The following is a 26,826-nucleotide window of genomic DNA, read 5'->3' as shown; positions in this document are numbered from 1 at the left end:
GCATGGATCTGAGGTACCTGCTACATAAATTGAGGAGCTCCTTCAGTGTTACAACTGTAGCCATACAACAAGGACTACAGACAACTAGCAAGGATTTATCAAGGATATAATGTGTCATATTATACTGGATAATACTTTTCCATGGAATAACTTTAATAAGGTAAAAACTTCTATTTCAATTAAGTCACATTCATTTATTTAGGGAATTTTATTGTATATACCAGATTCCATTTTAATAGACAGTCTGCAATTTTATATTATTCTTTCTTCATTCAGTCATTTATTGTGTCAGTTAGCCTATAAAGAATTAAGTTTGCTTATTTTTGTCACTAGCTTTAGTTGTGACTTAGTGATGTAATCATGTATGGGGGTACAACTGTATATAGGGATATATCAATACTGTAAAATGTTATTGTAATACATGAGCCTTGCTTAATTACAAGTATGACACAGTCAACCACAGTCAATCAATTCAGTGATGAATGTGGTTCATTTCAACAGGGACTTGTATGCTGCTTTGCTTAGTTGGAGATCAGTTTATGGCCAAGACATCTCAAAAGAGTATCAGACTTACAAAGAGAAAGAGAAAGGTTTACCACAGGGAACAACTTGAATAATTCTTCTTTGACACACAGGTATGTACTTTTAAAAAATTATGTATAACAATAAACTATAACAATAAACTAACTATGGGTTGAGCTGCTGTGCTCTCTTTGTCATGTCTGTATTTATGAGATGATTAGTTTGTAATTAAGGGACATCTCATCTCTGTCTCTCCTTAGATATACAACGAGGGCAAAAACACACCTTTAGTTAACCAAATCCTGTGAACATCCCATCAATCCCAAAATTCCCAACGCAGCAATGGTTGGCATAAATGCCACAGACCTCGCACCTTCTACCGCCACCAAGTTCTTTGGTGCAGGCACTGCAGGCTGCTTGGCTGATCTTGTCACCTTTCCCCTGGATACTGCTAAAGTCAGACTACAGGTTAGATGCACTAAGAATTCATTCTTAGTCTATTTTTTAAGCATGGTTTATGTTCGGTTTTCCACATAAGCAATTAAGAAAATAATTGAATGGACTGTACAATATCTTTTTCTTAGTCTATTAAAAATAAAAACATATTATTCTCCAGACAACATTAGTTTGTTGCTCAGCATCATACTGTATCATTCTATTTCCCAGATCCAAGATGTATCTCAAACAGTGCAAGGGACCAATGCTATAAAGTATCGGGGCGTTTTTGGTACCCTCACCACCATTGTGCGAACAGAAGGACCCAGTGGCCTTTACAATGGCCTGGTGGCAGGACTCCAGAGGCAGATGACCTTTGCCTCTGTCCGAATCGGTCTCTATGACTCCATGAAGCAGTTCTACACTCGAGGCTCAGAGAGTGAGTTTCTATCTATACGCACCTGACTAGTATGATTGGGCCTCATGCGCCAATAAGTTCCTAACTTTTCCTCTTACATGTCTTCCTAAGTGAATTCCTAATGGGGTTGGTATCATGGTATGGTGCTTGCCTTCAACTCAACTGGTCTGTTTGGATTGGATTGGAATTCTCAGGCCTGTTGTTCTGAAACATTTTCATGTCAAGGACCCCCAAATTGACATGTATTCTGCAGACCCCCACCTGAAATTGTTTTCTGCTAGGGAAGAAGATTTATCAAAATATTTCAAAAATAGCCAATCTACAAGCTCAAAAGGGCAGTAATGGGACGCGTTGTGAGCTTGTAGATTGGCTATTTTCAAAGTATAAAATGGGTTAAAGTGGTAAAATGTTCCATATTTTGCTGTGGACTGCCTGGAACTTCCTCAAGGACCCCTTGAGGTCCTCAGACCAAACTTTGAGCATCATGCAGAGGGCGCTGTTTTTCCTTTATGTTTTCAGATTGCTCTTAAGAACAAAAAAGGCACCCTAAGGCCTGACTCACACGTGCACAACAGATTGATGTATAGCTGATGCATGAGACTTATTGACTGATGCAAGCTCGCAATTCATTTTCAATGGGAGTCACGTGGTTTGACACACCATTTGTGTTGTATGAGGGGGTGGGGGCCAGTCGAAACACAGCCGAAAGCCGTACAACACAAATGTTGTGTCAAACCATGTGACTTCCATTGGAAATGCATTGGGGCAAGATGTAAACAAACCCTTTCATACATCTAGCATGCATCAATGTTGTATGCTAGATGCGAAGGTGTGAGTCAGGCCTTAGGGTCGATTCATACTCCTATTTTACCGCTGTTTCGGCTCGTCAGAAATTTTCAGTAGCACCGAAGAGCCGACTTTAGGACGGGACCCCCCCCCCCCCCCCCCCCGAACCTCAAATTACGTCACATTGTAGGCTTAACAGAGCCGAACCGACTTTTATTCGGCTCTAAAATAGGAGTATGAATCGGCCCTTAGAGTGCTCCACAGTGTGCTTAGATTATGTTCTTACCTACGAACAAATGACAGCTAAGAAAACATTGAGGGATCCCAAAACCTTCTTAAAAACTTCCTAAGTGGGTCTAAGAACAAATTTCCTCTTAAGAACTTCTTAAGAACGGTTGGCGCATGAGGCCCATTGTGTTGACCCACGATTCTCTGTGACTCATCATACATCCTTAAACTCCTCTTCAGACACTGGGATCGTGGTCCGGCTCATGGCAGGTGCTACCACAGGAGCCTTGGCTGTGGTTTTTGCTCAGCCCACAGATGTGGTGAAAGTACGTTTCCAAGCCCAGGCTTGCCTGATTGGTGGTGAAAAAAGATACAGTGGCACCATGGATGCTTACCGGACAATTGCTCGTGATGAGGGAGTGCGGGGCCTTTGGAGAGGTACCAGTCATCTTAAATCAAGACGTCTATATTCCATGATCTTAAATTGCCATACGTTGCTGATATCATAGTTTCATTGTCTTCATGGTTCCTGAATGCCTGATCCTATCAACTCTCTGTTTCTGCTCTAGGTTGCATACCAAACATAACACGTAACGCCATTGTGAATTGTTCAGAGTTGGTAACCTATGACATCTTCAAGGAGCTCATCCTGAAGTATAACCTCATGACAGGTGAGACAGATCAGAAGATAGCGAGTGCATTTTCCGGCAACGGCATCAGCTGTGGAACAAACGCAGCAGGCGACAATGTTTCTCAGCGGCATCAGTCCGACACTCTACCCCAAACCCTTACCCTAACCCTAACTGCAAGCACGACGCAACGCATGTCGGGCCATGAACGCACTGCCGCAGAAGCGAGCGGCAGTCAAGGGTCATCATAATTCCCTGGCCAGTTACCGGCAGTTTACCGGCAGTGCCGAACAGACCGAAATGGAGCGGCAGTGGAGTGTCATAATCCCCCGGCAGATTCTGCCCCTTCTCCTGGCAGCGCCGCGGCCGTTACCGACAGTTACCGGCAGTTTACCGGCAGTAAGCCGAAAGGACCGAGATGGAGCGTCCAGGCCGCTGCGTCTGATTGCCGTTGTCGGAGAATGCACTCGCTGCTTCTGGGAGAGACAGCCAACAAAGTAGCCTATACAGTAATGTAAAGGTTGGTGTTATTAAATGTGTCATTGTCTATATTTCCCCACAGATAACATGCCGTGTCACTTCACGGCTGCCTTCATAGCGGGGTTCTGTACAACAATTGTGGCTTCTCCGGTGGATGTAGTCAAAACACGTTACATGAACTCGGGCTCAGGCCAGTACAGCAGTGCCATACATTGTACAGTCACAATGCTGACAAAGGAGGGACTCACAGCTTTCTATAAGGGGTAAATACATCACCATCACTGTTGTACAGTACGACACAGTAAATTGTGAGTGTTTATTTAATTACAAGAGTGTACAAATGGAAGCAAATCCTTTGGTTCCACTTGTACACTCTCAGAATGATATACCCCAAAGTCAATTATTTACACTAGTGTAAATAAACACTCAGGAATCAGGATGATGTGTATTAGCCTAGTATTGCATATATTAAAATTGAAATGTACACTTCTTCACTTCTATTTTGTCTGCTTCAGATTCATACCATCGTTCCTGCGACTGGGGTCTTGGAACATTGTGATGTTTGTGTCATATGAACAGATTAAGCGAGGGATGACCAGAGCACAGCAGTCCTGGGAGTCTCCATTCTGACCTCATCCGTCGGTGTAATTATACATTTCTCAGACAGAGCTCGCAGGCATGGATGCCAACTCGAACTCTGGAGGCTACTCCGTTGTGTGAAGTCGTGCTGTTCGACAAACATGACTTGTGAAGACCACATTTCACTGCAGCACAGTCATTATAGTGACACCAGAGCTTCATGAATGAATGCAAATCCTATTATGGGATTTCAGATGCAAATGTATTGAATACAGGTGTGATTTCAGTCCTTTCAGTCAGCCTGGACACGTCACTCTGTATGGCAATGAACATAATAGCTGCTTCACACCTAAGCCTGTTTGGCAAGGAGGACTAAAAGCATCGCTGACTGTTTTTGGAGTCTTGGCCCTCTGTCAACTTACATGCAAAATGAGAGGTTATGTCCTCCATGCTGTTCAGATGACATCTGAATGACACCTTTGAAACGTGCTGCAGTTGGAGGATTTTAGGCACCTTCTCCACTGTATGAGACTCTTATATGGGCCTCAAAATTGTTCATGTAGTTGGTGAAAAGATCATGACCAGGTGGCAGCACAGAGGCAGAGATCATAATTATAAAGAGTTCATATATCTATGCTACGCTCATCATCGTGGACCGTTTAGCATTGATTTGTGAACATGAGCCTATATAATAAAAGGGCGGATTTTGTCAGCCGATGTGTCAGCTAGCGACAGGGTGGTGCGATGGAGTAAATTAAATCCTGGATCTGCTCCACTGATAGATCTGTCCATGACGTCTGTAACTTCACAGACTTGAGACTACATACAATGTATTATTCAGAAAAAACAGCATGAACATTTTGTCTAAAAGTTCAAACTATGACATTCTGAAGATGCCACAGGTTAGAACCACATTTGCTGTGTTTATGAATCAAAATATTGATTGAAGTGGTTGAACATTTTAACTATTAACTGACAGAATTGCACTGTACGGGGTATATATTGATGTAATGACCACATTTTGACTGTAAAATGTTTACATTTTTTATGGTGTACTGTAAATAGGTAGGTTTATATCCATTCATGTCACTGTTTACAGAGCTGTTTGCTCAATATTGTGAAAGTATGGCTAATAATGGCTTATTGCTGGCAATAAGACATTTTATGGAAAAACAAATGTGTATAACCCAATAAAGCTTTAAATTGTGATTTATATTGTGTGGTACAACTTGTTTGCATCTCATCTTAACCTACAGTACCTTATTTGGATTGTGGTATTACAAAATATCAAGATCAATAGTAATAACATTGCTTTTGTCACTGAAGCAGTAGATGAGATTACTTGATGAAATATTGGAAAGCTATTTTCAGAAACAACTATTGGGAGTGAATACCTTCACAATACATTCAATATCCATATTTATCTAGTACATCATTTGTGTTTATTTAGCATTCTTGTGGCAGAGTGTCGGTAACAATTTAACTAGAAAAGACATTGTGCTGTTTCTGAACATATGGATCTACTTTTAGGAGGTGGAGTGGGGCGTACATTTTGGGGGTGGGGCCTTCATGGTTTCTCATCATGACTCAGCAACAACAAGCACAACAAGTACATTATGTAATTCTGTCCAGACAAAGCACTACAAGCATTACAAAACTGTAACTCAATATTGATTGATTGGTTGTGTTCCAACTCAAGTGGATGACACCTGTCTACACCACAACTGAAGACAGAGGTGAACAATATAGTTATTATAATCATAGTGCTAGGTGAAGTTGGCCTTAAGACAGATACATGACTTGTGATGATGTGCTTTAGGAAGTGGGATTGTTCAGAATTAGTACCATTGTTTTCATTGTAATTGCATTGTCTTTCTCTATGCAGCTAATCTTTTTCAGTCTGTCTATAGTTCATGAAAAATCTTATATAACGGCATATTAATTTAGCTCACATACTGAGAATGTCCAGAATGTTGTCAGGGCCTTTACTAGATTGTATTCTATTTCTAATCATCTGAGAACTATGAATAGATGACTTGTGACTGCCATAAACAGTGCTGGGAGGTCTATTTTCACCAGAGCAGGATTGATTAAGAAGGTAACATTATGAGGCAGACGTAGGTTATAGAATCTTAACTTTATAGTAACTTTATATTCTGTCCAATAGAGCCACCCACTTATATTATGAATGGATGAATAGATGAATGAACAAGTCTTGTATTATGTTTCAGTGATGTGCATTCTATTGTTTGGGGTGTTGCTGTCAGACACATGCATATCATCTTCAGGTGTCTGTGCAAATGAGGCCTCACAAGCAATTATGCCAGAGTACAAAACAAAGCACACAGCTGCCTTGCTGTGATGTAACGACGTGGTACTGGAGGTATAAAAGGCAGCAGCTTTCTCTTCTTCTCCCTCAGACCAGCGTTCCACCGGCATCGGCTCAGGTTTATACACAGTTATTTCTGTAAGACATTTGTTTCTTGTTAAAACATTTTAGCCAATTGAATAACCTCATGGGAAAAAAACGTTTGAAAGTGATGTCAGCATATTGTTGCTATTAATTATGTTTAGCCAAGATGCCCCTTTTAAACATATTTCTCTGTTTTTCAGAATTTGGAGTATGTTTTTTAGGAGTATACCTTTTGAACGGTTTTCTATGGACATACAAGAAAACCAATTCAAAGCTGATGGTAAATTCAGCCAGAGGGACACCTTTAGAGAATCTTGATCTCGCACTGATGATTATCATTCAAGGTAAGACTTTTGTAAAACAAGAAATTTCATGTTTTTATATAAATAGTTAAAGCTCTATTTTCAGATTTTTCTCAGATCACTGCTATGGAGGGTCTCCGTCTCTCCAGCTTTTTAGTAAACAGAAACCGTTGTTCCAAATTTTCAGGTCGGATGCTAATTTCATCCAATCAAGAGAGAGAACCCATTTTATCAGCTCCAATTTTATAGTGTTCAAATTTATCCTGCTCATTCCACCAGTGGAAGCTCTGCTGTGACTGTCCCAGGCTTGACAGTCATATATAGAGGAGAAAAAAGGCTATGACATTTTTCTTTGACTGGTTTGAAACCAATGTACAGGGCAGGTAGCCAGAACAAGTAAACGAGGATCGGTCTCAATTGTTCTTCTTTTGACTTCAGATTTAATTCCCAGCCGATCATCTCCATTCCACACAACGAACAACAACCGTCACATTTGAAGACATCTTGTTCAGTTTGTAAAAATGGTTGGATTCAAAGCTGCAGATGTTCCTCCAACGACAGCTGTGAAGTTTCTGGGAGCTGGAACAGCAGCCTGCATCGCTGACCTGTTCACCTTTCCTCTGGACACCGCCAAAGTGCGGCTACAGGTAAGCTAATGAAGTTTGGCCTAAATATACAGTAGAAGGTTGGGTTGCTGGCCGCTATACACTTGTGGGTATGTATATGATAACTATACCCAATTGTGCATCTTTACATAAAAGCTTCAAGAAAAAGTGATTGGTGAATATACTCAAAATCGTAATATTGTTTTCTCTACATGTCTGCCTCAAACCTATAAAAGACTGATCATGCACTAGAACCTGTTTCTGGAGATCTGAAAACCTGCACATGGCCCCTCCTGACAATCTATACTCTTAAACCAACATGCTTCTGTTGACGTTGTGTTTTAATGTTTTATGACCATTTAACCTGCACAGCTTCAGGGGGAGAGTGGAAGCTCCTCAGCTGCAGGAAAGGCTCCAGAAATGAGGTATCGGGGTGTGGTCGGCACCATCACCACAATGGTCCGTACAGAGGGACCCAGGAGCCTTTACAATGGCCTGGTGGCTGGCCTCCAGAGACAGATGACCTTTGCCTCTGTGCGCATTGGACTTTATGACTCTGCAAAACAGTTCTATAACAAAGGTTCCAACAGTGAGTACATATCCCATTTCATCTTTGTTACTCCAGTTAGATCTGAATTGTTTTGCAAAAATCGGCTTCCTGGTGGCAATATGACAGGCCAATGTGAAACATTTGGAGCGGAGGTTCTGCTCTGGCATCCAGAGAGTGTGTGCACAGTTTCAAGTTGAACGGTGTGGAGATTAGCGGTTCACAGACAGACAGATGGACGAACGGATGAACAGGGGGCAAAACATAGTCTCAGCCATGCCTTCGGCCTGGCGGAGACAATTAAACTTAAGCCATTTAAAAAATAGCAAAAATAACTGATGTGTTGTGAGCATGTTGGCTACAATAGCTCTACTATTTTCCCTGCTTTTGAAAAGTTTTTTAATATAAAACCGCAGTATCGCAGTATCAAGAGCAGCACCAGCAGGCTAAGGAATAGTTTCCACCCGACAGCCTGCTGAAGCATGGCATGAGTCGGCCATCAGGTCACTGAGCAAGGCGTAAGTCTTGCTCAGGCCTGATGGCAAGCGATGCCTTGCTCGGTGGCCTGATGACAGGCAATGCTGACAGGCTGACATTTAGACCTTTTTGTTGCTCTTCCTGATACACTGTGGATTATACCAGGGACCAGTTGACTTGGAATTTTGCTCTTCTTGAACCACCCGCGGACTATACGCACGTTGAACAATGTTGCACCTTGAATATTATAGTCCTGAACCTGAAAATGTCCTTGCACCTTATATATATATTGCAGCACACAGCGGCTGCTATGCTCATGCACCTTATCTCAGGTATATGTTTGTTTTCTTTCTTGTGGGAAAAAGACCCTTATTTGTGTTTTTAGTGTAAATAAGATAAGAGGGACCCTACGGCTGTGGCGTTTGTAATTTAGCTAAAAGAGACCCTACGAGTGTGCTTTGTGCGTTTTATTATTTATCTTCTTGTCTTCATCTCCTCCCCCCCCCCCCTTTTCTTCCCTCTCTTTGTTTATATATAACACGATGGGAACTATGCACAAAAACGAATTTCACCCACTTTCTTATTGTAAAACTGTTGATACTGTGACAATAAAGATGATTCTGATTATAAATATAATAATACATCTATAAAATGTTTTCTTCAGATGTAAGCATTGGAAGTCGGCTGCTGGCAGGATGCACCACTGGGGCTATGGCGGTGGCTTTTGCTCAACCCACAGACGTAGTGAAGGTTCGCTTCCAGGCACAGGCCAGGTCTTCTGGTCTTGGCAGACGCTATAATGGCACTATTCATGCCTACAAGACCATCGCTAAGGAAGAAGGCATCCGTGGCTTGTGGAGAGGTAGCTTAATTAATTGCACTACTCACTGTATTTATAAGCATTTGGTGTATTCAGTACTGTAGCCTATGCATTGTACTTAAGTTATTAATATGTTCTACCTTTTCTGTGCTTTCAGGCACTGGTCCAAACATTGCACGGAATGCAATTGTTAATTGCACTGAATTGGTGACATATGACTACATTAAGGATACACTTATCAAGTACACTGCTATGACAGGTGAGACAAAGAACAATACAATACAAATATTGTAGCCTAGTTTCTTTCTGTCATTTTGGAGTCCAAAGACCAATCTTTTTGTAATAATAATTAGGATTGAAATGGAACCTTACAGATCTGTAGCTCAGAGAGTGTACAAGGGTCTATTTGGTTCCATTTGTACACTCAGGGTTAAATTAACACTGAGGACCACAATCTACAATGCGGAATGGACTCTGAGAGATACAAATCCTGCAGGGAGCCTGTGGCTTAATCCCTAGTAATTGCATATCAAACTGGGGGTTGTTGAAATGAAAAGGATTGAGAATGAAACTCTAGACATTTTATAACTAACATTTACTCTTCTATACAGATACTCTGCCCTGCCATTTGGTATCTGCTTTCGGCGCGGGCCTGTGCACCACCGTGATCGCTTCTCCAGTTGACGTGGTCAAGACACGATTCATGAACTCTGCTCTTGGCCAGTACAGTGGCGTCCTCAACTGTGCCATATCCATGGCCACGAGAGAGGGACCTTTTGCCTTTTATAAGGGGTAAGCGATGTCCTGCTATAGATGTACACAAAATAAAAATAAATATATGGGAGTAGGGATTAAGTGGTATATTTGTCAATGTCGAATGGCTCAATCTAACATCACGCCTTTCCCTGACTGCATTCATTCAGGTTCATGCCATCCTTCCTGCGCCTGGGCTCTTGGAACGTGGTAATGTTTGTCACATATGAGCAGCTGAAGCGGGCCATGATGATGGCGCAACACAAATACTCAACTATATAACAGCTGCTGCTGACTGCCTATGAGTCGGTCGGTAACAAGACAACTCACCCCGTTTCTGTTTTCCTCCCAGAATTTTCCCCAGTGAGGGGTGGGAAAGGCTGGACAGCAGACGGCTGGACTTTGAATTTCTCTAACTATTCATGCTTTCATGAGAGCAAAGTACAAATATAATTTATGAAAAGCTACTACAGTGAAGTCTGTTCACAGAAGTTGCATATGTGGGGATTATCTGACGAGGTACCATTTGAGTGGGCAAAACCTTACATATACTAAATAATACTAAATTGTTTATAGGGTCAATATAAGTAAAATAATATAGCCTTTCCACAGGAGTATATTTTTCCAAAAATAATACAAACAGCCAATAGCATATTACAAAGTTATCCCCCTCACTGGTGAAAATTCCGGGAGGAAAAACAGACAAGCACCGGGGTGAGTTGTCCAGTATTCAGTCAGTCTACCATACTGGGGATGTGTTGTTGTTTACAGTTTTTCACTCTCAGTCCCATGCATGTTTGACAAAAGCTCTGTAATAAATTGTGTCGAAACGTAATTTTATTTTAAAATCTAAAGAGTTATGACCAGATGGCAACACTTAATATAAAGTGAAGCTGTACTCAATTCAGACTCTGTTGTATTATGTGTCACATGACAAAAATAGCAGATCTACTACAAACTGCGAGCTTGTACAGTACATCTGCTATTCTTGATGTGATATGCCATATAAATCAAGCCAGTCAACTACCGTAGCGGTTGTTTGTTTAACAGGGGTGTCCATACAAGAAAATATTAAAACAAACACCCAAGGGCAATCCTGACACAATGTACCTTTGGACAATAAAAAAAAGTCACATACATAATTATGCATCTCATTTAAACAATTTTCCTTAACTATCATCATCAATATTAATAGCAATATCAACTCAGCCATTTTTCAGCCTTATAACCAGATGTGCAATGTAAAAAATTAAATAAAATAGCTTTTCTTTGACCCCTTCAGAATGAGACAACAATTAAGGATCAAGGAATCCTGACAAATGATACTCTGGGAAATGCCCAGTTTAATAAAAAAACGTGTAAACAATGTAGAAATGTCTCATACTGTTGGGCGGGACATTAATAATACAATTCAGGTATGAAGCCGCGGGCCGTATTAATTTCGTCCCCGGTGCCGTAGCCTAGTTTGGACACCCCTGGTTTAGGAAGCCAGAGCCTGTTTAATCACACGTTTCCTCTCAGCAGAGAGCTTCTGGGGGAATTGGGTGTCAAAGACAATGATTAGGTTGCCTCTTCTGGAAGGATCCTGGGACAGCGGCATTCCTTCTCCAGTCACCACTTTATTGTACAGGGGGCTGGGAGAGGTGTGATAGACAAGAACTCATTCATTCCAGATATTCACATAGAATGCATTATTTAAATGTGTGTTATTTCATTGACCTTGTGATTATGCCTAGCAGCTCAAACCGTATTATTCTGGGATAATTACAAATAATATAACTGAGCTGCAATATCAGCAGCATCCGTGATAGCAGAGCACTTACTGCACAATGTCATTGATAGGAATGTTGAGCAGCCTGCCATCTAGTGTCTCCACATCCACAGAGAAGCCAGTCAGAGCCTGCAGGAAAGGGAAGAAGAATAAAGCATATCGTTGCTGTCGGGTGGAAACCGTGTAAAACCGTTACCGATCCAAAGTAGTTATTATTTATTCATTCACAACCTTTTGTAAATCATTTTCATTGGTTCAATATTTATAAAACACACGTAACCATTTGTCTTTCACTTAGTTTCGAAGGTTTTCCAAAATAGCGATAATAGCAGACGTACTGGACCTACTAGGCCAGCGGGCAGTTGGCACCCCAATAAAGAGTGAACTTGAGTATAAAATTAAGAATGACTACCGTTACGTAAGAAATACAGAAGGAAAAAAATACAGCGGATAAAATATGAGAGGAGAAAAAGATATAGACTATTATCATTGCAGATGTACAATAGAAATGGTGTTGACCTTTCAAACCTGACTCACCATTTCTAGAGCGATCTGTGCCTTGTACACCAGGTCATTCTTTTGTCTAACAAAGCAAGGATGACTCTTCTGTCGCACTATGAAGATGATGTCAGCAGGAATACTGTTTGGCCCCTGAAGGCAAAAGGTGACCATACATTTGCACTTTTACAAAAGTAAGCCTTTGGAAATAATTGTCTATGTTATATGGGCCTATAATTGGCCTGTGTTGTTTTTTAAAGCATCACTAAATGATTAAACTATGAAAATATCAAAAACACTATTTATGAGTGTCATATTTAAAATAATTATTATAAACACATCATTGATTTCATTCAATAATTGATTTCCTGTTAGACAGAGTGAATGAATTGTTAATACACTTACCTCTAACCGCACCAACATTATAATACTATACCAAACTGTTTGTTAATTATGCACATAGCAACAGAATTATGTAATATTAGTTTACAACTGTACCTGGTCGCCCTCCTGGGGGAAAGTTATCCTTGTGCCTTCATTCCAGCCAGGCTTTACAACAATAGTCAATATCTTATCTCTGATGCTGGAGGTGTATCCATCCTCGTTCATTACCTGGGTCAAAGAAACAAGACATTATTTTATTATCGTTCCCCCGAACAAGGTTATTGTCCTTCATCCATCTTTAAGTGCACAGGAGCTCTAGTTTGCATCATGGATCATCCAATCTACACAGTCAAATCCTGTGTTAATCTATGAGAGTGGCCAATTGTACACTATTGGGTACTGACTACATTAATGTGTATTATTAATTCAATGTTAAAGATAAAAAACAATAATGTCACAAGATGTATCTGTGTATGTCACAAGCTGTATCTGCATTCGAGCCAGATAGAATAGTCGATAGTACATTATCCTTACCCTACGAGATATCTTAATCTTTTTTGTGCATCCATGAAAGAGGTCATCCAGGGACAAGTGAAGGTCTCTCTCTATGGGAGGATCCTGTGTTTTCACTGCTCTGCCGCTGCCTCGCTGCTGCTGCTGCTGCTGCTGCACGCCATTCAATCTGACCGCCATCTCATCCACATCTTTTGAGTGGAAGTCTTACAATAACATTACAATACTTTAAATTACTCTCAAATATCAATAGAAAAACTGTACAATTGTTGTTTAACTGGGTCAGAATGTTTCCTTTACCTGCAAATGGATTGTCACCTCCAAAGAACTGTTGGAAGGTTTTGGCTGGGTTCCCGTGATACACATATCCAGATGTCCACGAAGCACCTGCTGCTCCAAACTCTGGCGGGATGCCACCTTTTAGTCCCTCCTCTCCAAACTTGTCATAAATAGCTTTCTTGCTTGCTGAAATAAAAAACGAGAAAAGAAAAAAAGGGGTCTATGTAATCCTACGATAGGAGAATGTAAAGATTTAATAAACGAATGCCTTGGAAAATGTGGACATATTATTGCTTATAGCAGCTTTAATGTGCACATGCACATACACCAAAATGACAAAAGTACCATCTTTTGTTAACTATTTTGGTGGTCATTGTTTTGACTCAATGTCTATGTTCCTTTCCTGTGATTACACGTTAGGCTATTGACTCGTAAAAGATCGTTCTCAATTTAATCTGCTTACGGTCGCTTAGGACATCATAGGCTTCAGCAAGTTGATTGAATTTCTCCAGGGCTCCAGGTGACTTGTTTGTGCTTGGATGATACTTCAGCGCCAAACGTCGATATCTAGCCAGATTGAGTGACAAATGGTTAGAAATCATCATCATTAAGTGGTCATCTCAACATTTTACACCCATATAAAACATCACCTTAAGGACATCTAAACTTACGATTGTTTGATAATTGCATCAGTCGCAGTTCTGTTTATTTCCAATGTTACATAGTAATCCACTCCCATTATGAAATGATGTTTACTTTACTTGACAAATGGTAGCTAGACATATAATATCCTGTCTGGAAGCAGTTTGTTTTTGTTTCGTTTGGTTGCCATGGAGACACCAAAGAGAGCACATTACCAGTGTGGAACAGCAGTGGTCTATGGGTATTGTAGTGCATAAGTAGGCCTAAGTCACTACTGCAAGAGCCAGCTATGATATAATAGTTAATAATAGTCTATTTAAAAGTTTTTGTTTGGTTGCCATGCAGTCACCAAAGAGCATAACTGCAGTGGTCTATAGACATAATTTAGTATTGCAGAAGTAGACAATATTATAGTTATTACAGGCTAATAACCCACATCACCAGTTGTAAATTATAAAAGTCACACCCGTGTGAAGTGAGGGGCACTCTTATCGTACAACCGTACATCATCATCAAATCATCACAAATGTCATTCCGGCCAATGACTTTTAGTGCTTCCACACAGTTGAGTCACAAAGATGCTTCTTCACCCACGCTGCAACTGATGCAGGGGTAAAGACTTTCAACTGATGCAGGGGTAAAGACTTTCAACTGATGCAGGGGTAAAGACTTTCAACTGATGCAGGGGTAAAGACTTTCAACTGATGCAGGGGTAAAGACTTTCAACTGATGCAGGGGTAAAGAGTTTCAACTGATGCAGGGGTAAAGAGTTTCAACTGATGCAGGGGTAAAGAGTTTCAACTGATGCAGGGGTAAAGAGTTTCAACTGATGCAGGGGTAAAGAGTTTCAACTGATGCAGGGGTAAATACTTTCAACTGATGCAGGAGTAAAAAGTTTCAACTGATGCAGGGGTAAAGACTTTCAACTGATGCAGGGGTAAAGACTTTCAACTGATGCAGGGGTAAAGACTTTCAACTGATGCAGGGGTAAAGAGTTTCAACTGATGCAGGGGTAAAGAGTTTCCGGTTTTCTGGCCGACGCTGCAAGTTGCAGCATGGATGGGGCTTCATTTCCATCTACCAGCGGTTTAAAAACCAGGAAGACTCCTTCCCCGGACGGCAACTGGCATCTTTGTGACACGACTGTGTCTTTTTTGCCCTCACTTTTATCCTCAATGTGTACTTTGCTCAGCCAATCAAATCATCGCTATGGGTTGATCAGCCAATCACAAGCTGTTTGTGTTCACACAAACCCAGAAATCTGGGAATAGGAGGGCCTTCAAAAACCCAACAACATACAATACAGTATATTGTAATAAATGTGTATCTTCGATACACATGGATTCCCTTTAACTCAATACTCAGGATCCTACTGTAGCTTACTTCAACACTGGGCCATACCGGCTAGGTAGGATTTTGTTTAAATCACAAAACTGGAGCTTACAGGTGTCAGATAAGACAATGACGAGACTTGACAGTGACGTGTACTTTCTTTTTTATTTCCACTTAAAACCAATTCAGACAAAAAATAAATGTTAAAGACTATGATGCAAAACAACTGGAGTTTCCTCCAGAGGTGCATACACACTCAAATTGCACTGTACTGTCAGTCAGCTCAAATAAATTGCATCTGATAAGTAGTAAACAGAATAGGATAATTCATGGAGTCCCAATTACTGTATATTAAGGTGGTCGAGATTAAAGAACATTTTAATAGCAATTTAGGACTCATCCAACAAGGGAAGATATTAACAGCCTTAAAAAAAGAAACCTCATCCAGTAGAAATAAATATTACAAGTCATTGTGGATTAAATACACATGTAGAATAATAATCACTAACAAAACAGACCAAAGCCAAACAAAAAGTAAATCGTTGTTCATATACTTTCATACCAAACAGAACATAATCAAACTAGGTAAACCCACAGCCGAGGAAGCCCTCTACAGTTACATTTTAAAAAGGCATGTCACCATATCTAATGCTGATGCTGAGTTTTATAATGATTATTATGACTCTTAATATAATATGAAAAATCTCCTGCTTAAACACTAAAATTGCCCCCCCCCCCATAATAGTTGTTCTCTTTTAGAAAAGTAAAGATCTATCCCAAGAAAAATAAAATAGAAAATGGCAGCAAAGGTAAGGAGTTTTATTCATCCCGAAGGACAGGTGTGAGGATTAAGGACGGTAATGTGGCTAGTGTGGTGTGGCGAACGGTAAACGGCGGTGGTTCTGTGCATGTTTGTTTGGTGTTAGTTTGCAGAGTCGTCAGATGATGCAAGTGTGCAGTAGGAGCGTAATCGCGGCTCCACCAGTGGAGCTCTCATGAGACAGGCAGCTCAGGTTCAAACTCAGTTTAAAACAGGCCCTCAGCTGCCAGCTGTCACTTTAAACCTTTCCAATCCACATAACCTTGCAGCCATTTCAACATTCTATAGAAGACAGTGATCCAAAAATGTGTTGAAAATTGCATTGTATTGGGTACATATCAATACTGTGCATATTCATCTTGAAGCCATATTTCACTATTGCAGATAGGATTTTAATCCTGCATACCCCAATTTGAATTCACACACAATCCTCCGTCAATTTGGCTGCTCGGAACATCAGTAGGATTCTCACATACCTGCTTTCATTTAGACAATCTAGCCCAAGGTGACATTATTCAGTCCATAATTAAATCATTGATCATATTGATTTTGGAAAAATAAGGCTGAGGTCAAGCAGTGAGCATCTTTTCCAAGCACAGCTAAGGTCAGAGGCTGTTCATCAGTCACATCAAAGTATGCAAGTTATTCGAATATATGACACAGAAAGAATGTTTCCACAATGCTGACAATGACATTATGTAGTGTATTTTCAGACTGTGGCTTTCAAGGTGCTGGTAAAAGGGAGGGGGATGTAGAAAGGTACAGTACAGAGATAGAGTGGGTCTGAGAATATGCAGGTAGGAGAAACAAAGAAAAGGTAATAATTAGAGGTGGGAATTAACAGGAACAGCCTCCTTCACTGACAGGTTGTTCTGGTGGCTTCTCGAGTTTTATGTCGATCACTGAAGGTAGCAGGTGTTAAGGAAAGAAAAGCGCTTCAAAGTGTGCATTACAAATACATTCACGCACACATTCACACCAATGGTGGAGGAAACCGTGCAAAGCACCAACCTGCTCATCGGCAGTTCAGTGTCTTGCTCAAGGACAAGACCAGGAACATTCCTTCTCCCAAGCGGCCGCACTACCACCTGAGCCACTGCCCCGCACATTGTGTATTGTCATATAATATAGGCATAAAAGGTAATATCTTTAACTGGACAAGCTAATTAGCACTTTCTCCAAGTCATTAAGTAACATGCTTGTACTGAAAGGATACTGTCTTCTCTGCTCTTATCCTGTGTGCTGTCCATGCCAGGGAGGGCAGCTGCCACACGCCGGAAAAGCTGAGCAAGAGAGAAACAAATCTGTAAAACAACTAAATACAAAAATGTAGTGGGAAAAAGCATACATACTTTTGCATAATATGTTTGTTTACACATATGTGTATATAAATATACACATACATAGCATTTTTCACATACATAGCATATAATATACCTTTTTAAACATATTTTCTGAGAGAGATAGAAGACAGAAACTAGAAGACTGATAAAGATAGGAAACTGAGGGCAGAGAAGAAACGTTGACAGGCAAGACAAGACAGGAGTCAGATTCGAACAGCCGTATATTTCAACAACATTTTGTCTTCATTTGCTCTCAAATGTATTGTGTACTGTGGTGCCTGTCAAAGCTAAGTCCCACGGTTGGCCTGGGGATGGTGTACACCAGTGGTTCTCAAACCGTTTCAGCTTCCAGCCACTTCAATGTTTCACAGGGAGAGCATAACACAACACACGTCGAGTGTCGAGGTTCATGCCATCCTCCCTATAGTTGCCCTCCCCACAGAACAGGCATCCGAACCAGTGGGAGTTGCTAGCGCAGTGACAAGGACACAATCGCCTGCCAGCTTCTGTGCTTCCCACCAGCGAACACAGACAATATAGTGTATGTGCCAGCCAAGACAGAGGCACCACTGCTGGCAACACTGCAGGGCCTCCGTTGTTGGGGAGCAAGTATTTAATATATTCTTATATTTGGCATAATCTGACAAACTACAACTGCCATTGATTTCAGCTCAGCAGGTGTGTGAGGTGCTGTGTAGGCCAATATTTGCACTATTATGTAACCATTTAATTTTTCTCAAAGCAGACCATTTCATTTATAGTATTCAGATGTTGCTTTTTTCATTTTGAATCACTTCGCAATATTGATGTGGTATATTATACCACATCTACAGGAATGCCTTATGTCTGTACTCTGTATCCATGTTATATAGTACCTACAGAGTACAGTATATCACAGGCTCAAGTGTATTATAGCTTCTATAACACAAGTGCCAGTAATTAGCAACTCGATTTAAACACAATTTTAAAACAAACATTTTATGAATGCAACCAAAACATCTGTCAAACGCAGTGTAAAACAGAGAATTTCAATGAGTTTGACCGTGTGATTAAAAATGATACATACATTCATGTGAATCTTAATGGACAAATGTTGTGTGAAGATGCTTTGCATGACCACACCCACTTGCACTGCAATAGAATTAGTGGTACTATGCCAATCGGATGAGATTATCAAATATTAAACCTGGGGGCGAGGATTACAGGTATTCAAACTCTCACCCAGCACTGGAGATTTAAGATCAAAGGGCCGACCAGTACAAATCACCACTCGGGATAGATGGGAGAGAATTTGAAGACAACTCTGCAAAAAGCCCAATCAGATTGGGACAAAAAGCTGACATTCAAAGCAAGAAATCTATGTGAACACGCGTGCATGTGACAAATAGAAGCCATCAGATGAGAGCATGAGCACTGCAAACACGCACACGCATCTACCTGTTTGACATTGTAGCCTGTCTTTGCACTCGTTTCAATAAACAGAACATTCATCTCTTTCGCTCTCTGTTCTCCCTCCTCTGTGGTTATCTGTCTGTGATGAGCCACGAGTCACCACACACAGCAGACATACAGACATGGGAACGTACCCAAACATTACACCACAGACCACACACACACACACACACACACACACACACAGACACAAGGAAAAGAACAACAGAAAGAAAAAAAAAACAGAACGTAAATACTTTGAAGTGGATGAACAAGCCGTGCCCTTTCCACCTTACTGCTACCAGTCTGCCACCTCTGCTCTATAGTCTAAAGGTTACCAAAGACATGCCTCGTTCATTTCAGAGTGGCAGGTCGACTCCATGTTAGTTGTATTTTTTTGTCAGTTTCTGTTGTGATCAGATTCAGGATTATGCTCAAATGTGTCTTCCACAACGGGTGACCTTTGGAGGTGGAGCACAGGCGGCAGCATCCACAGCGAGGTCGAAGAGCACAACTCACACACAGCCTTACCTGCTTCACGTTGTAGCCCGCTTTAGCACTAGTCTCAATAAACATTACATTTAGTTCTTTGGCCTTCCGCTCACCCTCCTCAATAGATACTTGCCTGTGGTAGATAAGGACGTTACAGCAAAAAGGCACAGCAAATGAGAAAACATAAATTGCTATATGAAACGGAGGGGTCACCAGAAGGATACTACAGTATCAACAATATTGGATTATCAGTTTAAAACAATGTATGACAACGGTATGCATTTCAATAACATAATAAAATGCAATCACGTAATATATTGCAAGTAGTAAGCCTTGCCTAGCCATGAGGCCCATAGGGCAGGAGCCTATCTCCTGTTTCTGTAGCGTGAGGCAGCTTGATGTACAAGTAGACCCCCTGGACATGACGCTAGTATGTCGCAGTGACTTACCCCCCCAATCCAACCCTTGATGCGGAGTGCCAAGCAGGGAGGCACTGGGTCCCATTTTTATAGTCTTTGGTATGACCCGGCCGGGGATTGAACCCTGACCTCCCAGTCTCAGGGCGGACACTCTAACCACAAGGCCACTGAGCTGGTGTAATATATTGCAAACTGACATACAAACAACATGGTCTTCCATTGAGACTCGATGTAGAATGAACTTCAAAGGAAAGGAACTGACAACCCACCTCATCTCCTAACCTAAACATAACCGCAAGCACGGGAGCAGACGCTAGTACGACATGCGGACGCATGTCGTACTAATGCCTTGTCTGAATTACATGCGGTCCCCCAGACGGCCCCTACAAATAAACTAGAATGTGTAGAAGTTATATTGTGCTTATTTGTTCGACTTTTATTGAAAGGATGTTCTATCATATATCACGTTTTTTTCTGTTTTATTAATTGGTAATACTGTATATCCCACAAATGGCTTGATAGGATGAACATCTTAAACTCAATCACTCCAAACAATACAACAAAAAGAGGTTGGTGAAAAAAATCTATTTCTCTTCTTTCAGCCACTGATAATGGCAAGTTAGTTTTCAAGCAGACTCGGATTTGAGTGACTTGCTCACTCAACTTGGACTTAGTATTGTCCTTTAGACAGAGCCCTTCATGACTTGTATCAAGGCAGAAGTTTACCTTTTGTCTGCAAGATCTGTCTTGTTTCCCACCAACATGATGATGACATCACTTCCTCTCTCTGTCCTGACATCATCAATCCATTTTGTGGTTTGCTGGAAGGAGTTGACATCTGGACAGGAAAGAAGAAGGAAAGAAATCACACCCATGTGAAGTGAGGGGCGCTCTTATCCTCATACATAATCTCATAACGGCCTATCACAATTTGCGTCCTCACTTTTGTCTTCAATGCAAACGCAGAAAGCTGAACATAGGAGGAGCTAGTGCCCCTCAAAAAGGGGGACACAGGAAATTTATAATCAACATCTGGGAGATAACTAATGTGAGTTATAAAGAGAAGACACAATAAAGCAACAATAATAGGCATAATAATGGGCATTTGTAATGACAACAGCAATTGTTCTGCTTTTTTATAGATAGCCCAGGGCCGGTTCTGTATTAGGGTGGGCAAGTACAACATAATAGGTAGGAAGCTGGTCAGTAGGTGGGTAGCCCAGAGGCTAGACAAGCAGACTAGTAATCCGAAGGTTTCGGGTGCTTGGCCAGATGGCACAAGAATCTGGCTAAATCACAGCTGGCAATCAGAGGGTTAACAGAGTGAAGATCAGATCAGATGCCACCTACTGCCATTGTGCCCAATGGTATTTTATTATTTTTTATTCTAATGTATAAAGAACAATTTGAAGCAGGATACAATATATACATTCACATCTACAATATCAGCCTTCTGATATCTTCTGATGTCTTATTTGGAGATCTTGACCCAAAGGAAGTCAACATTATTTAATTTCCTTGATTCATGGTGCGACGTGTTTTCTTTATGGTTATAGCAACATATCACAATATTCTTTTAGCAAATATTAAAAGCTCTCCTCCTGTGTATGAACTAACTGTTCAAAAAGTGTTTATATTTCAGGGAATCACAAACGGTCTTTCCCATTCTCTCCTCTCTCTTGCTGGAGAGAGAGACTGATAAGGTGAAGACAATTTTGAACAGATGAACATTGAACACACTTGCGAGTTTCGGAACATATCTAGCCATTTTCAATTAACTTGTGAGGGCTTTTTCTTTAAATGAATCAATAATAATCCATTCCCATTCCCAAGACTATAAAAGCAAACATGCAAATCCTGTAGCTATTGCTGAGATACTTACATACAAGCACAATTTATAACATAGCTTGAGCTCAGTGGCCTTGTGGTTAGAGTGTCCGCCCTGAGACTGGGAGGTCAGGGTTCAATCCCCGGCCAGGTCATACCAAAGACTCTAAAAATGGGACCCAGTGCCTCCCTGCTTGACACTCATCAAGTGTTGGATTGGGGGTAAGTCCCTGCGACATACTAGCGTCATGTCCAGGGGGTGTACTTGTACATCAAGCTGCCTCACGCTACAGAAACAGGAGACAGGCTCCTGCCCTATGGGCCTCATGGCACGGCAAGGCTACTTATTGAGTGTGTGCGCGTGAACATGGGAAAAGGGTACCTACTTGTGATGTCGTATACAACGACGGCGGCGGCTGAGTCACGAATGTAACTAGGTATGAGGCTGCGGAATCGCTCCTGGCCGGCAGTGTCCCACAGCTGCAACCTGATCTGTGGGGTGGAGGGGGTCGGGTGGAAGTGAGGGGTGGGAGGATAAATAAAAGAAAGGGGAAAAGAAAAACACAGGGAGGATGAAAACAAAATGAGGGAACGAGGTCAGGGAAAAAAATAAAAAATAAAAAAGGAAAATCATGTTTAAAAAAAGTAAAGAAAGCTGAATGTAACCATAAGAATGGGAAAAGGAGATGCAAGATGGGACAGTTCAAGAGAGACAGAGGATAGCAGAGGAAAGCAGAGAGCGAGTTGTGTGCAGATACTGAGTGACCGGCAGAGAGTGTGCCGTCTAGATTTGGGGAGAATAATTATTTTTTTCATCAAATAATGCTGCGTTCACAGTCGCACTTGCGTTCAAAACAACCAAGTGTGGTCAGCTACGCTGTCGCAGTGTCGCCGTCAAACTGATTGTACTTTAGTACAGAGAAGACGTTGAGAGAAAGACACAAAACAGGGAGAGTAACACGCAGCAACGGCTATCGGGCTCAGGGATCGAACCCAACTGCTGACTCACTGTCAGGCTGCATCAGCGCCTATATGACGTGGTAATATGCACGTTAACCACTAGGCCATCGGCGCCCCCGTTACTGATATAGAGGGAATGCGCATGCATAAAGTGAATGGCAAATCGAGTGGCAAATTGAATGGCAAAGTGAGTGGAAAAGTGAGTTAAACACGTGTTTAACATCGTTTGATGCAATCAAATAGGACTTTTGTGTTTGGACTGTCAAGGCCAGAAAGTAGTTTTTTGCCACTCAGAAGGTGTTCCCACATAACTTCCAGGTATGATGATGATGTCACACGCATACCCTCTATTGTGAACGATGCTGAATAAGGCAGATCTCCAGACCAACTTTTTTTTTCACCACCGTCCCAAAATACAATTTTAACTGTCCCCAAAAGTTGTCTTTGTCCCTTCTGCGTCCCAGTGGGAAAGAAGTTTTATCTTTGCATACATATTTTAATGTCTCCTGGATGACAGGACATCGTTAGTCATCCAGTAGTAAGTAAGGTCTTTCATTTCAAGGGAGGAAAGGAACATAATTTGTGTTGAGGGAAACAATCAGACAGAAGGAGGTGGTTCTGGGTATCCACCGTGTATTACTTATTTACTAACTGCTAAAGAAATCACAGAGCAAAGTTAAGACAGTAATTAAAACTTTGTACATGCTACTTTATATGTTGGCATTTGTAATGTGTAAGTCAGTATACAAAGACTTACTGTTCTGTCTTCAAGGTACATGGTTTTCGACAAGAAATCTATTCCTATTGTTGCCTGAAAATAAACATCAGGTCAGATAATGATAAGAAAAGTATACATACAAAATATACACACCACATAAACATATGAATATTGATGGGATACATATCAGTCAGTAACTGTAGAGCTGTTCATCTCACCTGGTAAGTATTGTCAAAGCTGTCATACATGAACCTGGTTATCAGAGAAGTCTTCCCCACTAAAGAGAAAAAAACACACAAAACAAATGTAAACACTATATGACCATCACACTTTTATATCAGTTTGTTATTTCCTAAAACGGTAATTTGCTGATGTGAAGTTAATAGATGATGGTGGATGCTAGCAATATTCTACTTGTTCTACAAGCAGGAATCGTAATATAGGAGCACAAATGCCATCACAGACTGATTCAATGCATTGACTGAAAAGAATAAAGAACGGGGGAAAAAAGGAAACCCCCAAACAAGATACAGGTGTATGTACTCGCCTGTCTGTCTGTCTGTCTGTATATTTAAGTCAAGTATGTCAACAGAACAATCACTGTCATCCACAACTGGCAATGTTCCCCTGCTGTCTGCTTACATTCTGGAGTGAATACTGCCATTACTGTCTGCAGAGTGGTATATATCTAGTTACTACATGGGGCACTGGTTACCATAGAGACAACAGAAATCAGAAGCCCTTTCTTCAGTTTCTTGTGTTTCTTTTTTATCTGACTTCCTGGTGAAGTACAGACTTGTAATACAGTTAGTTGGTAATAGTAGGAAGGAAGAGGTATCACAGCTCTGGAAAGCTAGCAGCAATAAGCAACATGAAGTGGCAACTGCCAGCAACACAGTGTTGTGTGGTTTATGAACTACAGTCCAAAGTGTGAACCACATGGCTAATGCTAAAAACATGTTAGAAAACTAAGCCTGGGTATCGAGGCTACCCACTTACAGATTTATGTTTTCATTATCAACTAAAATGCATATGCAATGCATGACCATATATTTTACCCATCTGTCAAAAGGATCAGACTTATTGCCATTGTGGAGCACAAATGTCTGTGCAAACCGAGTGCCAAGTGTTTGGGAGTAGGAGGGAGCTAGGGTTAAAAGGAACTTGTTACAACAACTCTACTAATTGCTGGTTCCAGTAGCTAGCTATTCAGCCAGTTTTTGCAAAGGAATTTAAAGTTAATAATGGACTGAATGGAGCTAATTGACTTAAGGCTTGCAGATAATTCCCATTAAAAAAAAGTGAAACTAGCTAATGTACAAGGCAAGCTCACAATGGCTGTGTGAGCTTTCCTCATTTAGCATGATTAAAATGCCCAAAATAGGGATGCCACTGTGCCAGCTAGGTTTAAAGTGATTAAGACCGTTCAAAAGACAGTGAAACGCTACGGGATTCAACATTGTGTAATGGCCAGTGAAGGGTGTGTTGTGATCTCATTCTCAACACAGCAGACACACACCCTGACTGTGACAGTGTGTGACTCATCCTCTGATTTACAGAAGTGACACAGCCGGTGGGGTAAAATCTGAAGGCTCGCTTAGTATTGTAAACACAAGCACAAATCAAGTATGCCTGAGCAGGTTCTCTCACTACAGGTTCCTAGAGCTCCTGTCCTGATCCTGAAAATGCCTGTCATAAACTTCAAGCCTTGAGGCATTGCCAGAACAGGAGAGGAATGTCATGGGAGGAATGGGAGGGTTCCGCATCCTTTCATCAGTTTAAACCCCTCTGTAGGTGGGCAAAGCAAATACTTGATTTTCAGCTGATAAATTTGTACTAACTAAAGCTTGATCTCTCTAGTCTAGTTTTTTTTTTTTTTTAATCTGACCACGAATAGTTTAACCCCCCTCCCCCATAAACGAGACCTGTGGAACTTTTGACAGCGAACGGTAACTAGTCTATATAATGTGTATGTAATAAGTTACCAAACGTAATCAATTATTCAGAGTGGAAAGTACAAAGAGTTTAGTTTACACATAGAAAAGACAAACAGGGCAGTTAGCCAAGATAGCTTGCTGACGTTGTCAGACTAGTACCATTAAGTTAAGTGTAATGTTACGCAGCTAGCTAGCGCACTGTCTGACGTTAATCACCCAACAACACAGAGGCTTATACACACTCGTTAACGTGTTATTATTAATTGATAATACACAGGTCTTCAACTTGTGTCACACCAACCCCGTGGAATCATCACACTCACCGCTCTGCTCTCCGAGAAACACCAACTTAAATTTCCTCAGAGGATTCCCGAAGTCTCCGGCCGCAGACATGATGAGTGAACCTGACCGACCGAGCTTTACTCTGTGTCAGATCACTAGCCAGCCAGCTAACGCTAGCTAACCAGTTGGAATTTCCAAAGTTCCTTCCTGGCTCCGTGGACGTTTAGCCAATTTGTCAATCAACGGCACGCAGGCACCCCTTCTTTATTACGACGACTCGTTTTACGCACCAATTCCTTCAGAATCTCGGACACGCCTGGGATAACTAAACTACAGCGAGTGTGTCGTTATCCTGTGCACTTTTATTCTGACATGTCTAGCTAAAACTTACTTAGCCACTGCTAGAGCATTTTTTTTCTTGTTCTTCACGTGAAGCTTGACGTTGCATGCTGCATCTCAAGCTTTGTGCCGCCGTCTAGAGGCGATGGAGAGTAGCTCTATTTTGTTCCATGATTTTTTTCCCTTCATAAAATGGTATTGCAACTAAGTAACCACAACGGTGCGCGCCCTAATTACTTAACTGCTGAGTGGCGTGCAGCTTTACTTTGTATTGTATTTAATTACATGTATACAGCAAAGTGATGCAATGATAGTATGATCCAGAAGTGCAGTGACCAGGCAGGCAGGACGGGAACATTTGAGTGTGTAGGCCACTGTGTACTAGTCTCGATACCCACACAAGAGGGCGTATTAACACTGCACCAAAATGATTACTACAAGAGAAGAGACCCAAGAGCCTGAGGTAATGGTTTGTTTCAGTGGTATAATATTGCCCACAAATACAATAAGGCCATTGAAGAAACCTGTAAAGAAAATACCCAAACCATGACCTGTAATAGTTCATAAGGAAACTTTGGATTATTAACAAAAACATCACACCCGTACGTGTGAACTGAGTGGTGCAGTTTATTGTCTTGAAATCAGACAATAAACTTACAAACTTATATTTTGCACCGAACACAATGTTGTATTTTAATTCTATTCTGAACCAAGCACTTCTGCAAGGTGAAATCAACAACCAAAATCTCCATGAAGTTACTTTAAGTGTGAGCAGCGTATCTCACAGTCCAAGGCTACATTTAAATTAAAGAAAGACAAAGCCTGTTTTTGTCCACCAATTAACT

The 26,826-nt window shown here is 41.1% G+C and overlaps 4 protein-coding genes across 5 annotated transcripts; 2 read left to right on the top strand and 2 right to left on the bottom strand.

The window, feature by feature from the left end:
• The first annotated feature begins 36 nt into the window (after positions 1–36).
• On the top strand, positions 37–5,286 carry LOC310871493 (dicarboxylate carrier UCP2-like). Its single transcript, XM_083783053.1, has 8 exons — positions 37–160; positions 502–635; positions 783–990; positions 1,189–1,396; positions 2,630–2,827; positions 2,959–3,060; positions 3,581–3,761; positions 4,014–5,286. The coding sequence occupies exons 3-8, from the start codon at positions 865–867 to the stop codon at positions 4,126–4,128; spliced, it is 930 nt and encodes a 309-aa protein (XP_083639179.1). The 5' UTR covers positions 37–160; positions 502–635; positions 783–864; the 3' UTR covers positions 4,129–5,286.
• A 1,218-nt stretch (positions 5,287–6,504) lies between these two features.
• Positions 6,505–10,576, top strand: ucp2 (uncoupling protein 2). The gene is made up of 8 exons (XM_083783183.1): positions 6,505–6,544; positions 6,691–6,834; positions 7,231–7,439; positions 7,770–7,986; positions 9,086–9,283; positions 9,399–9,500; positions 9,853–10,033; positions 10,165–10,576. The coding sequence occupies exons 3-8, from the start codon at positions 7,314–7,316 to the stop codon at positions 10,274–10,276; spliced, it is 936 nt and encodes a 311-aa protein (XP_083639309.1). The 5' UTR covers positions 6,505–6,544; positions 6,691–6,834; positions 7,231–7,313; the 3' UTR covers positions 10,277–10,576.
• Positions 10,570–14,178, bottom strand: dnajb13 (DnaJ heat shock protein family (Hsp40) member B13; the record flags this gene model as incomplete). The annotated part of the gene is made up of 8 exons (XM_083783041.1): positions 10,570–11,628; positions 11,818–11,894; positions 12,303–12,416; positions 12,762–12,875; positions 13,182–13,366; positions 13,461–13,625; positions 13,903–14,006; positions 14,111–14,178. The coding sequence occupies 8 exons, from the start codon at positions 14,176–14,178 to the stop codon at positions 11,475–11,477; spliced, it is 981 nt and encodes a 326-aa protein (XP_083639167.1). The 3' UTR covers positions 10,570–11,474.
• A 1,381-nt stretch (positions 14,179–15,559) lies between these two features.
• LOC310871560 (ras-related protein Rab-6A) lies at positions 15,560–26,072 on the bottom strand. 2 transcript variants are annotated; one of them, XM_083783150.1, is made up of 8 exons: positions 25,684–26,072; positions 23,642–23,700; positions 23,463–23,516; positions 22,132–22,237; positions 20,645–20,756; positions 19,539–19,632; positions 17,450–17,516; positions 15,560–17,135 (listed from the first exon to the last, which is right to left on the bottom strand). In XM_083783150.1, the coding sequence occupies exons 1-8, from the start codon at positions 25,751–25,753 to the stop codon at positions 17,071–17,073; spliced, it is 627 nt and encodes a 208-aa protein (XP_083639276.1). In that variant the 5' UTR covers positions 25,754–26,072; the 3' UTR covers positions 15,560–17,070. The 2 variants fall into 2 exon arrangements, with proteins under 2 accessions (XP_083639276.1, XP_083639277.1); XM_083783151.1 differs by lacking the exon at positions 19,539–19,632 and adding an exon at positions 19,014–19,107.
• Between the last annotated feature and the right edge of the window lie 754 nt (positions 26,073–26,826).

This window comes from Protomyctophum parallelum (assembly GCF_964188405.1).
Source record: "Protomyctophum parallelum genome assembly, chromosome: 1".
In the NCBI taxonomy this organism is placed as follows: domain Eukaryota; kingdom Metazoa; phylum Chordata; class Actinopteri; order Myctophiformes; family Myctophidae; genus Protomyctophum; species Protomyctophum parallelum.
Note: the sequence above shows the minus strand (reverse complement) of the source record. Positions and strands in the feature narration are given on the sequence as shown.